This window comes from Apostichopus japonicus, chromosome 17 (assembly GCF_037975245.1).
Source record: "Apostichopus japonicus isolate 1M-3 chromosome 17, ASM3797524v1, whole genome shotgun sequence".
In the NCBI taxonomy this organism is placed as follows: domain Eukaryota; kingdom Metazoa; phylum Echinodermata; class Holothuroidea; order Aspidochirotida; family Stichopodidae; genus Apostichopus; species Apostichopus japonicus.
This window is the reverse complement of record NC_092577.1, coordinates 20,910,921-20,923,376: the sequence shown is the minus strand read 5'-3', so window position 1 is coordinate 20,923,376 and position 12,456 is coordinate 20,910,921. Positions and strand designations below refer to the sequence as shown.

Genomic DNA, 12,456 nt, shown 5'->3' with positions numbered 1-12,456 from the left:
TATTATATCCTCACTTGGCTGGATATCTGCTACTGAATAAAAATGGATTACAAGGGGATGGTACAGGATGTTACATAATCCATAATATTAGGTGCACAAACCGGTGTAGGGTTTTTGTTGTAATGAGTAAAAATATATTGGAATTGTTTAGGCACAAGTTGTCAGGTAAAACCTGACCCATGTATCCACACGGCCACACCAGTCGAGGTGTACAACTGTCGCCTTAGTTGGGCATCCAAATCTTGACGGACAACTGTGCATTGTGCCATGACTATTGACCGAAATGGAGTGATTGGAATGCCTATCTAAATGGTATGTTTTTATGAACCATTATTATATTATTCTTCATATCTTTACCATTGTACAGATTACGTATGGGAACTTTTTGACTGCTTGCACAACTTCTGCAGAAGTGGAACTCTGGGAGAGGAGTGTCCTGTTCCTGTCAGAAAAGAGCCACCACCACTTGCAAGCTCCTATGCTCATCCAAACATTGAGGATGCCATAAAACAACACCGAAGCAGATTTCCAAAGCTTTGCTGAAGTGGTTGATGGCCTCCCAATTTCTAATTTTGTTTCATTGTAGTGGGGAGCAATCGACTCTGTGAATTGTCTGTTCACATGATGTTTTGGCACAGCTGCAGAGCAGTGTTAATTAATAGGTCGCTACCAGCCTTTAGGGAAGTTGCTAAAGTCTTACATTAAAGTTTTACTGACATCTGGTTTGCATTGTAACTAACTAAATGATAACATATTTAAACAAAAGTTCCAATGACAAGTATTCCTCTCTAGAGAGCTCAGACTTCATAAATATGCTGACTTAATATTTGGTGTTTCAAACATGTTGCCAATTTTTGGTTTTTATCGAAATTGATTGACAGAAATTTGCTGTTTGTTCCCGTATGGGATAAAATGTGAATTTTTGCTCCCATTTATGATCAAGTAACCTTGATATTCCATGGATTAATGAACAATTTCAGATTGATTTTCATTACACTTTTATTAAAATGAAAGCCTAAGCTCTCCAGATCCCATTGGCATAGTGGCTTAGGCTACTTTATTCAAACTGTTCTTCTATTTTAACCTAGTATATTTGAGATTTCAATCAGCCAGATTTTGTTGGCAGGCTACTAGAAGTTACAGCTTTTGTTACAAGAGAGAATACATACAAAAGATTCACTTGAGTTTTTATTATTTATTACTGTTATGTACTTCCCAAACTTGAAAATTTCATCCAAGATTGTAGTTAATACCATGAACCAGAAAAACGTATGCTGGAATTCCAAAATGTTCACAATTCAGCCACAAAACAGACAGGACTCAACCCTGTTTCATTAAACTTTGCAGAAATGATAGTTTGACTTGGCATACAAAGTCCACATTCTCACAGTCTTGGTAATTTAAACCCTTCATACTTTTCAGATGGAAAAGCTGATCGAATCCTCCCTACTGCATCTGGGAACGTAAATTTTCAAATAAATCTCCATATGATTTCCACAATTTCGATTGACTCCTAAATCTGCCTCCCCTAAAGTTTTATGCCTAGCTATGCAATTTACACAAACTGATCATTGAATCTAATTGATCTAATTTTGACTAAAATATGTAAATGGATCATGCCCAAAGCATGGTGGACATTTTTTGTGTGGCATTTGGTTCCGTGGCTCAGTGTAAATGACTACTATGTCAGTCAGCATGATCAGGGTTAACCTCAAGGACATTGCACCAGTTTTTTGTTTTTGCACAAAATGTCCTAATCAGAAGCAGGTTTTGAACATGGTGCACACATTTTCTTGATCTAATCTATATCTTAATGTAATTCCCTTCACAACAAAACTAAACTATGAATACAAGCACACCCTCTGTATTGTTACATCATTCAACAGCAGGTCAGAGCAATGAATAAAGGTATATATAAATATAATGTATTCTCTAATTACTCGTGGATGCTATTTTCCTGTGCACGGCCACCATGCTGTTGACGGTACACGCAGTAGGCTGTCTGTTGCACCCATGGGTTCAGGCAAACAGCTTCAAAACCTGGGTGTAAGGTGATACATGCAGCACCTTCTTCATCCATCACATTCCTTACTTTTTCTATTTCCCTGCAGCATCTACAGCTGTAGGCATCACAGCTGCACACTGGCCACAATGACCCCTGTAAACAATGCAAACCAGTTGAAATGCTAAAGAGCCAATTTTCAATGACTTCATACCGGCCTCAATTATTGGGGCATACCATGGAGCTATAAACGAGAAGGAGAAAAAGCTCCTTAGTCCTCCTTTGAAGTATCATCCTTTCCGACAGTATATACTGTCTAGAAATAACATGCTCGAGGACACGACACGAGCCGCTCTTTCCGCACCTATTACGTAATTGCAATAACAAAGTTCGTCACACAGCTCGATGGTCGAAGGTCAAATACGTAAAACGCGTCATAAGTATCGACAATCAAAAATGGCGTCTACTTCTAGTACTACAAGCGAAAACTTAAATGTTGATTTAGAACTTGATTTTGAAAGCGAAGAAACTGAAATTGGGAAAGTTTGTTTTTGTGGCAACGAACTACTGGACGATTTAGTTAACTGCGCCGGGATGAGTTGTGAAACTGAATTGTTTTTATGTCGGTTGTTCGGGTCTTACCGATACTGATGCAGACACCGAAGAGTGGTTCTGCGAAAATTGTCAGGAGCAAATGTACGCCGACGAACATGATGCATGTAAGTGTTTTGTTTCAGTTCTGTGAGCCATGAGCTATAATCTGCTCAGAATGGTTAAATGAAAATGATTGATAAAACTGAGACGAATGATGGTGCCGTTTAAGTTTGTTCCAAGTTTTAAGTTGAACAGTTCCATTTCCATACATATAAAAAGATCAAAATTCGAAAGCAAACTAACTTGATTTGATTTCTTGTGAAATTTCTGCTGGTTTATATTAAACCATTGGAAACATAGCTTCATATCTTAAAAACAATTAATTAGTTAGTTTTCCTCGATGCATGTTATTTTTCTGTTAATGTTTTGTTATTAATAACATTCACTGTTCAGTTTATCCTTGTTTACAAATTACAGTATACTAATTCATTTGAGTTTCAACATTGTTGTGCATTTCAGTTTTCTTATATACTTGTGCAGATCATGGAGCTATTCATTCATTAATCCTTTTTAACCTAACCCATTGTTTGAAAAAAAACCATACAAAACAATTTCATGTTTTAGGCCAACATTTTTCCTTTTCCTCGACATATTACAAAAACTATTCCTGACAGAATAGACTGCCCCCACGAAGAGCTGTAGCACAGGCCTTGTTAAACATTATGCAAATTGCAAACCTTGTGAATGTTAACATTTTATTTTTCTATGCTTTCCGTTCCAGGTGAAGATCAGACCCCAGGGCAATCTGCTTCAAGAAAGGACGATAGGAAACAGAAAACAACCCAAGGAAACAAAACAAAAGGTAAGAAACTTCTGTTGTTGCTTTTTACTTTTGGTTGAGTAAAATGTTGAATCTCTTCTTATTGCAGTCCCCTGGATTGGCTTGTTCGTATGGCCCACCCTGTCAATATATTCCTCAATCATTCTTTCAATACTTGCACCCTGTGACTTTTTTACAGAAATGTTCACTTATTTTGCAAAAACTGAATTGAAGACTGAAATACCACATTGCACTTCCTTATGGCAAAGAAAGGGAAGCACACAAATGAAACGAAGGCAAGAGCTTGTAAAAGAACTCAAAATACAGGCCTACAGAATATAACTTCACTTCTCTTTTCTTGCTGATCCACTAAATCTGCTTGCAGGTTTACTCCAACTATGGGGCCTACAAATCCATTTAAATTAGGGAGGCTATAATATTTGACCAGACTTAATATTTTTTTGCTGTTCCCCCAACTTAATATTCTTTTTGCACGTTTTTTTGCTTGACATGATACTAAATTTTTTATCAATGACCTCTTTATTTATGCCGTATATGTTGACATTTGTTTTCCCTTACTATATCAACCATTTTTGCCTGGCTCACCTCATTTTTCCAAGTCAGAGGCTGTAGCCTCCCCCCCCCCCCCCTCCCCAAGCTTGTACCCCTATGATCTATGATCTTGAACAAAAAAACATTTTTCCTTTCTAAAATTTTCTTTATCTTTTTCACAGAAACGGCTCCAAAGTGTCCACAGGTGTACACGGTACAATATGCCCTGGATATGTCTGTAGTGTTCATACTCCAGTGCTTAAATATTTTTTTTTACAGACTCACTATACTGCATGGACTCTGGCTTGTCTGTAGAGCTTCAGACACTAGCAAAGCAGCTTCTGGAAAATGGCAGTGTTCCTCTGAAAGAATTCTCCAAATTTATTGTACAGCAGCTCTGGGATGTTATTTATCCTGATAACAAGAGACCAATAACCAGCAGTGATCGTGGGAGAATGTGGAATCGGTTCCACAATTTACGCCTGGATCCCCAAGTACTGAAAGTTTGGAAGGAACTCTTATCGCGAATAAATCTTTTAACGATAGCCCTAAGTTCTGCTCAACTATTCATGTTGCAACATATATTGGAATTTCTAATGAAATTAATAATTGCAGAGCAGCAGAAATATGATATGCCCATGAAAGATGACATTGACACAGTTTTTCCTATAAGTCAGCATGAAGAGCAGATTATTCGGTACGTTGCAGGTTATATCCCTTTTGCTTTAAAGCGCAGACTGTTGAGACAAAAGAATTTGGACAATTCCGTTCTGGATTTTGTAAAATCTCTGTCAGTCGAGTCGGCTTCTGCTGAAGGAACTTCATTTTATAACTACACCAAACAATGGATTAACAAACAAAATAGGGGTGGATTGTTTGTGGTCAATAACCTGACTTATTTATTTTTCAAAACTCTTGAATTCCATACTAAGAAAGTACTGAATGTGAAGAGATTGATGGTATTGAAGGATGTTAATATTAAGAGTGAACTCTTGAATGTCTTAAATACACATAATCAAGTACAAAAACGCTGGGATGAGCTGGTAACAACAGAACTGGATGTTAAAGTAAAACAGGATCTTCTGAAGCTATTTGTCGGGTATTGGGTAAAATTAAGGGTTAACGCTTTTGTGAGAATGTATATGGAAGTAAGGAAGCGTAACAACAAGAAAGCAGGTAAAAAAGGAGAAAAGGCATTAAGGAAGACATTGGCAAATCAAGACAAGTAGCTTGGGTAAAATTTGCTAATATTAAAGGAACCATGGATTTTTGAAACATTGTATATGATAGAGAAAAATTTATAACACAAACTGGTACAAAAATCTGATAACATATTACTACAAGAAGTTATGCAAGTTTGAAACTCAGAGAGAATGGCCTGCAAATGGCTGGTCAAAGGTCAAAAGTGACATCACAGGGACAAATTCATTCAAAGTTTTTATATATTTGATTAAAAGTTGTCCATATTTTCATAAGAAAAACGTGCATGGACAGACGAGCAACACATTGTCATATAAATTGTATGTTATACCTTGCCTTAAACATTTTTGAAACAACTGTTCGAATTATTAAATAGAAGGTGATTAATTTTTAATTTGAGTTATATATCTTCATCTTCTCTTGGTCTCTTGCGGCAATTGCTCCTCAGCGAACTAACAGCTCTGCTCCCTGCAACCATCAGAGATAACATGTTGTGTCCAACTTGCTGAACAGATGGATTGTCATTCCTTCCTCCACAACCTCTTTGCTTCGAAAAATATTCTTCCAAAGGATCCTGTGAAAATTTCTCACTTAAAACATACTCCACAGATGGATTTTGTAGGAGCTCCTTTGCTAGACTGACAAATGATTTCACTGAAATGAAAGAAAATAAAGCAGACATAAACACGTTGGTAAAAAACACGAGTGCAAAATTATGACTGATGAAGCATCCACATGGAAGTCCATATTCACTGAAGTTCTTCTGAACCAAGGGGCTCTTCCATGCAAAAAGCTGTCCCTCTTTTTTCCTTTACAAGAAATACATGTATTAATCAACATGCCTTTCTTTATAAACTCCATACTTCCAGGAAGACACGTTTCAATCCATGTCTCTCTCGAGGCACTCAGTAAGGGTACTATACCACAGGTAAAATATTTGAAATGGTGACAAAAACAATCATTGGCATAGCCAGGATTGCAAATTTGGGGGGCAAAATTTGTTTGCTGGGGGGCAAATTTGTTGAGTGTCAATATACTTATGTACAATTTGTATGTAACATGCGTTCCGTCTGGGGGAAAAGAATCTCATTGCGGGGGGGGGGGGGGGGCGATGGCCCCTGGCTATGCTACTGAATACAATGACCCCTCTCTGATGGAGGTCATTTGATTGCAAGTGGAATTCCAGACATGGATAGGTTTTTAATTTGATTCCCAACCAATTTACTTGTTTACTTTTTAGGAATTTGATATTTTATATTTTGGTCGTCTCCATTTCCTAGACCAACAATGCCACCTAGCTGCCAATATACCTCTAGTTATTATGCTCGTTTTCAAAATGACTTTTTTGCCAGATAATTTTGCTATGGTATTATTAGTTCCCATAGCGACAATACAATATGTTACCTGTTATATGCATTCCAGAGTAAGTTTCTCTGCTGATAAAAAGCTTGTATCTGTCTTTCTTCGGCACATCTTCTGCACTCTGTGATTCAGCGTACCATTCATCCAGAAATCCTAAAAAATTATTCTCCAACCACTAGTAAAAAAAGAAGAAAAATCAAAATGAAAATAACTTCCATTGTCATTATGAGCACTCCAGCCAAATCCAAATCCTTCCATTTGAAGATTAGATAAGCTTTAAGCAAGTACTTGTAACATAGTCAGCCCAGACATCTCGAGCATATAAAAAATTAAGGTTGTGCAATATTAGCCCAGTGGGTACAGTAGGTAGATCTGAACTTTTATTATCCAACATGCAATGTCTGTATTGCACTCACTGCTATATAACAGGTAAATTAGCAACACTTGTTACTTTTTACTCCAAATTACTGATGAAGACAATTCCGGACATACCTTGAACCTCTCATCATCGACCGATTTGTATGGTGCAAGATTAGCATTCCTTCCTTGAAAATGTTGTTTGGTGTTGGCAACGTTGAGGCAGTCAAACCAGTCATTTATTGTACGGATGAACAGTATGGTTGATGAAAGTTCAGGTTTCCCCATGGACTCAAGTGCATTAGCCACAGTTTTACTGAGAACCTGCAAGAAGCAAGAAAAGAACATAACCAAACTTTAATTAAGCTGTACTTTCCCTAGATACTGTAGGTGATAGACTTTTCAGTTTGACAACTGCAAACAAAGTGTCAAATGCAGGCACAAAATTGTGTAGTCCTGGTCAACATTAAAACCCTGCTCTAAACATCTTAACAAATCTTTACTGGACAGTAAAAGTAGTATACATTTGTGTCGAATAGACTTACATATCATTTTGGTCCTGTCACAGTTTTTAAACTGTAGATTTGCAGCAGTTTTATCCCCCTGTATTACTGATCAGAGTCAATAAATCAAATATCATTTATTCTCAATAACAGCAGACTGGACTAGGTTAACATAGAGCTATATAACAAAAAACATTAAATACTGCTGATGTTGAATTTAAAAAAAAAAATAAATACTAAAGGTGAAATCAGTACAAGTAGAATACCTGTGCTGCTAGGTACACTCGCATTCGCAATGATGGTGTCAGATTCAAGTGTTCGTACGTCAGTTTATGAACAAAACGAAGACCAGGTGACGGCGCATTGAGCTGTTGGTCCCATTCCTGTAGAGACAGCAAATGTGTCCAACGGATTTCTTTTCCTTTGAACTGCAAAATGTAAAGAAAGAAAAAGCGATAAATAAATAAAAATCATACATAAAGTGCTATGGACATGTAGGTGCAACATAGGCTAACATAGTAAACATTTGATTATTTTTGGTACTTGCGGTTTTTCAGTATTTAGTAAATTATGAATCCAACTGAAACGTTGGTTTCGTGAAACCGGTTTGAATAATGACACCAAAACACAGTGCAAGCTTATGAAGCAATGGAAAGAAATTTGGATATTCCCGCATTGTCAGCAAATTTGCACATCACATCTACAGTAAATAAACAATAATGAATATATTGCAATTAACACTGAATGTCTTCAAGAATCAGTTTTTAGAACAGAAAATTATGAAAGAAATAAAGAATAACTCAAAATAATCAGTAGATCATGGAGCTCTCGTTTATAGCTCCATGAGTACTGTACATATAGTACATACCCTAAGATTTCTTGATCGTGAATTATAGCCAGAGTTCTCCCAATTATTCCTGGTTGTTTTCAAGAGATGGGGCACATCACAGAAGAAATATATCCGTTCCCCACTCCTGTAAGGGTTGTTGGTGAAATAAGTCAAGGCATCCGTTGTGTGCTTTTCATGAAGCTTGAAGAATTTCTTGTTCTGTGATGCACCGTCCGCTACAATTGCCCGAACATGAATACCAAAGAACTCCAAGTGCCTTATGCAGTCCCACACAATGGGATATAAATCATTACCTTTCAGATCCCCTGTAGCAAAGTATGCAATTGGGGCTTTGGTATTTGAAAAAATTGTCCGCACCATAACAACCAACACATGTGTTGCCAGAGGTGTACTCTTGGTGTCATCTTCTCCTTGCACCCGTCTTCCAAAATCACTTAATAAGTTATTGATTTCCCCTGTATCACAAAACCCTATTATTTTACCTGAAGAACACGAGTAGGCTAATCCAGACTTAATCTTCATCTCGTCAAGAATCAAAGTAACATTTTGGTTGATGTCTCCTGTTTGGGCATTGATTTCTTCTGCTACACGCTTGACTATATCTGCGTTGATTCCAACTTTGGCCTTTGTGAAATGTATATGTTTATTCAATGTCACTAGACTTGGTAATGTTAAAAAGCCACTCTGCCTGATTAAGTTGTATGCAGCTGGTGACTTTGAATGTAAGGCAACACACCATTTTATTATGTCTGGGTGCCAACGCCAGCGACTAGGTGGATTTTGCAGATTCTCTTTCTGCTGCTGCCAAAGCAGCTCCTGTGGGCTTCCTTGCTTTAGCAATGTCTTGAATGAGTTTTCTTCACCAACAAAAATTTCTTTCAAAACCTCTCCTTCATCTTTCTCAATGCTGAGTGCTTCCTTAACGAACATGCTATTAACTTGCTGACGTAGAATGGCGTTTTCTTGAGTCAAGTTGGTGCACCTTTCTTTCATCAATTTGAATTTCTTGTCTTTGTCTCCACTTGACATTAAATCATTGCGCTGATGAGATGAAAGGGAAATATCTGTCTTTTTCAGAGCCCGCATTTGGGAACGTTTTGCAAATAAGTTGCATCGATATTGTGAGCATAACTCACATCTTTTGTTCACATGTGCAATGAATCTGCAACTGCTATGCCGAAGGGTTTGTCCCTTGGTCCCATCCATGAAAAAAAATTCTTCCACAGGAAAACCTTTTCGGAGTTCTGAATATTCTGTGGAACCGAAGATGTCACTATTTCCAAAACATATATCCATATCCTTAGTACATTTCAACAAACTATGGACATCTTCCTCAGTTGATAATAGGTCAAGAATCTTAAAACCTAAATCAACAATATCTTGCCTCACTATAACCTTCTCCTTTACATGAAATGTCCACCTGCCGTCTCTTCCAACACAAACTCGTTTCATAATGGCAGTGCCATTAGTGTTTATTTGAGCGAGAAAACAAGAATCCCCATTCATCCAAGACACAAGTCTATAATCCTTGCAATTCTCCAAAATCAAATTCTGAAGTTCAGTTTCTTTCGTTGCAGTACTACGATCATCTGGTGGACATAAAGTACACAAATTGCTGTGGGGTTGATAAGTGGCAACAGAAATATTTAATGCACATTTCTGTTTTTTGTTGTCCTTTTTCTTCCATCTTTGAAGCTTCAAGATGCAACAGGTACAAATAAACTCAGGATGTACACCTTCAATGTCATATTTAAAGTCAATACTGAGTGCTTTTAAGGTCCATATATGAAAGTCCAATTTGCTTTTTGGTGGCCTGTCCCCAGGAATTGCCTTGGCACTCCCACATAATCTGCATAATTTTTGTAAAGCTTGCATGTGAATGCTCGCCATATCTGAAAAGAAATAGAGGACAAACTATTGATTAAAGGTCAGTTTTTTCTTTAATAATAAATCCCTCCATGTAATCATGGAGCTAAAATGGAAATATAGGCCGACACCAAAAATTATGTTTCTTCTGTACCTTGAAGATTCCACAAAAAGCTTTTAACAAAAGAAGTGACTCCATTTTAACTGGTAATTCCATTTTGTAACAAAACTGTGTACAGTAGAGGCCTAGTGCCAATATTACTCCAATTTAAAAGTGCATCTATTAAAATGTAACAGCAGATCTTTCCCTGCGAGAAACAAACTATGCAGTCTGGGCAACCCTGGACAACTGCGGTCTCCATGGTTGGCCACGAAGAATTCTTTGTTGGCAATGTAAAGTATAGAACTGATTGAGTTTGGTCACCAGCGAATTAATACTTAATGTCTCATATGGCGATTGAAGTTTTAAACTATTGCCGTAGAAATAAACAACTATAGGCCTAGGCCTAAAACATATCTTTTCAGCATTGGTGAATAACTTTTTGTGTTCAAACAATTTAATCGCCAGCCATTTCATGGGTTGGCAACCAAAAAAAAAAAAGAGGTGCAATTTTCATGGGTTGGGACAACCAGAATCAAACATTAAGGCCTAAGGCCTAGGCCTAAAAATTGAAAAAATTTTCATGGACAGAGAACCCCCAGAGCAACCCTCATACAAAAGCAAATAAAACATTTCAACAACAACATTCATTCTTAATATCATTAGCAAATATATCAGATAAATTTTCAATATTTAAAGATGGCCATGTTGCAGGTCCATTACAATTGTATGGCAGGGGCCTAGGCTCTGTGCCTAACGTTAGGGCCGACTACAAAAGGCTTTTTTAACTTTTAAGTTTTATTCATTTTCCTCAGAAAGAGAACAAAATAATTCCATTTCATTTCAAAGTGTATGAAATATCCATGGCAACATACCCGTGAATGGACTTTCGTTGCCAATAAAACTTTGCAACAAGCGATTGAACCTATCAACTTTAGCGTTATTTTGTAAAATTGTACAAACCTGGACAGTGTTGTGGACTATCCTACACTGAAGAATAGGACCGTCTTCGTTAATTACTTCGAAAGATGGTGTCAGGAGCGATCAGGAAAAATGTCAAAAAAGGCAAAATATTCTGCAAAGATTTTGATGAATTTCACACGTCAGGAAAGGACTAATATTGCTCTAACTTTTACACGAAAAAAGCAATCAAAATGCGGTTTTTTTTAGGAAGAAAATAGACACGATATGAAGAACTGCGCAACGGGTTCGTAGTAAACAAAGCTCTGTGACGCTACTGCGCATAACATTTGACCTGCAAACGACGTAGGTCGAGCTACGGCTATTCTTGCTGAACCAGTCGTTTATATCAAATTTGCCACACATCGCGGAAATGATGAGGCAAGATCAAAGAAGCTGCTCACAGCGGGGGGGGGGGGGGGGGACCATAAAACCTACAGAGATTGGGTAAAGGATTCGCGGCGGGATAATTGAATTTTACGAGCGTTCTCAAGCAGCTTTTTCTCCTTCTCGTTTTTAGCTCCATGGGCATACTAACTCTTCAATGTGTAGACTTTGTTTCTTCAGCCGCAGGTGGTTTGTTTAACCAGGGAGTTGTTATGGAATGGAGTTCTTTCTTCCAAATCCATTTGAACTGATGAAGTTGCCGACAAGGCCATACAAATAAAACCCGTCACTGCAGCACAGCAGGTGGACATCGCCTGCAGGGGTAGTTTGCATAACTCGGCAACGTTCGTCACCTCGGTAAGGCCACTTCGGGTAACCAGGGAGTTGTAAACAAAAGCCTCATATATACACGCGTACGTACAGCCAGGGATTTGTTATGGAAACTCCTGTACCGACACAGAACTATTCATCTTTACATACCAAAATGGACGCCAACAAAACACTACAATCGTTAGATTTAACGGAATTCTTCGATTGGGAAGAGTTTGAGAAGTTGTCTGAGACCAAAGATGGCACCAATAGCGACACAGCATTTGTTTCGGTGCAACCGTGAAACTTGCCAAACTATATGGTTTCACACAACATGTATCCTGAAGGCTAGGCTTGTGGACTGCGCACAGAAAACGCTGGAGGAGTGGATTTGTTCCTCTTGCAAAGTATTTGTAACTGCTATTGATAAGATCCAGCATGAATCATTCGCCTTTATATCCTAGGCTTATCCTAGGCACAAGCGTCCCCTTCTGCCTATTTCCTGGCCTCATTCATTGTTAATGTTACTAAAATCTACTGAACTAGGCCTATACACCACAATATGTTGTTTGGCGTAGGATGAAATGTTACTTG

At 37.8% G+C, this 12,456-nt stretch overlaps 2 protein-coding genes across 2 annotated transcripts; one reads left to right on the top strand and one right to left on the bottom strand.

Moving 5' to 3' along the window:
• The first annotated feature begins 2,240 nt into the window (after positions 1-2,240).
• LOC139984850 (uncharacterized) lies at positions 2,241-5,197 on the top strand. Its single transcript, XM_071998950.1, has 3 exons — positions 2,241-2,721; positions 3,378-3,458; positions 4,151-5,197. The coding sequence occupies exon 3, from the start codon at positions 4,262-4,264 to the stop codon at positions 5,195-5,197; it is 936 nt and encodes a 311-aa protein (XP_071855051.1). The 5' UTR covers positions 2,241-2,721; positions 3,378-3,458; positions 4,151-4,261.
• Positions 5,198-5,557: 360 nt separating this feature from the next.
• On the bottom strand, positions 5,558-11,681 carry LOC139984849 (uncharacterized). Its single transcript, XM_071998949.1, has 6 exons — positions 11,170-11,681; positions 8,259-10,132; positions 7,657-7,818; positions 7,023-7,211; positions 6,573-6,705; positions 5,558-5,822 (listed from the first exon to the last, which is right to left on the bottom strand). The coding sequence occupies exons 2-6, from the start codon at positions 10,128-10,130 to the stop codon at positions 5,569-5,571; spliced, it is 2,610 nt and encodes an 869-aa protein (XP_071855050.1). The 5' UTR covers positions 10,131-10,132; positions 11,170-11,681; the 3' UTR covers positions 5,558-5,568.
• Between the last annotated feature and the right edge of the window lie 775 nt (positions 11,682-12,456).

Bases quoted from the DNA above. Each gene is read 5' to 3' on its own strand.
- LOC139984850 (XM_071998950.1), top strand. From the start codon at position 4,262: ATGGACTCTGGCTTGTCTGTAGAGCTTCAGACACTAGCAAAGCAGCTT.
- LOC139984849 (XM_071998949.1), bottom strand. From the start codon at position 10,130: ATGGCGAGCATTCACATGCAAGCTTTACAAAAATTATGCAGATTATGT. The intron at 7,819-8,258 runs GTATGTACTATA...TACATTTTGCAG, and splicing joins CACGATCAAGAAATCTTAGG to TTCAAAGGAAAAGAAATCCG. The intron at 7,212-7,656 runs GTATTCTACTTG...TGCTTCTTGCAG, and splicing joins GAGTGTACCTAGCAGCACAG to GTTCTCAGTAAAACTGTGGC.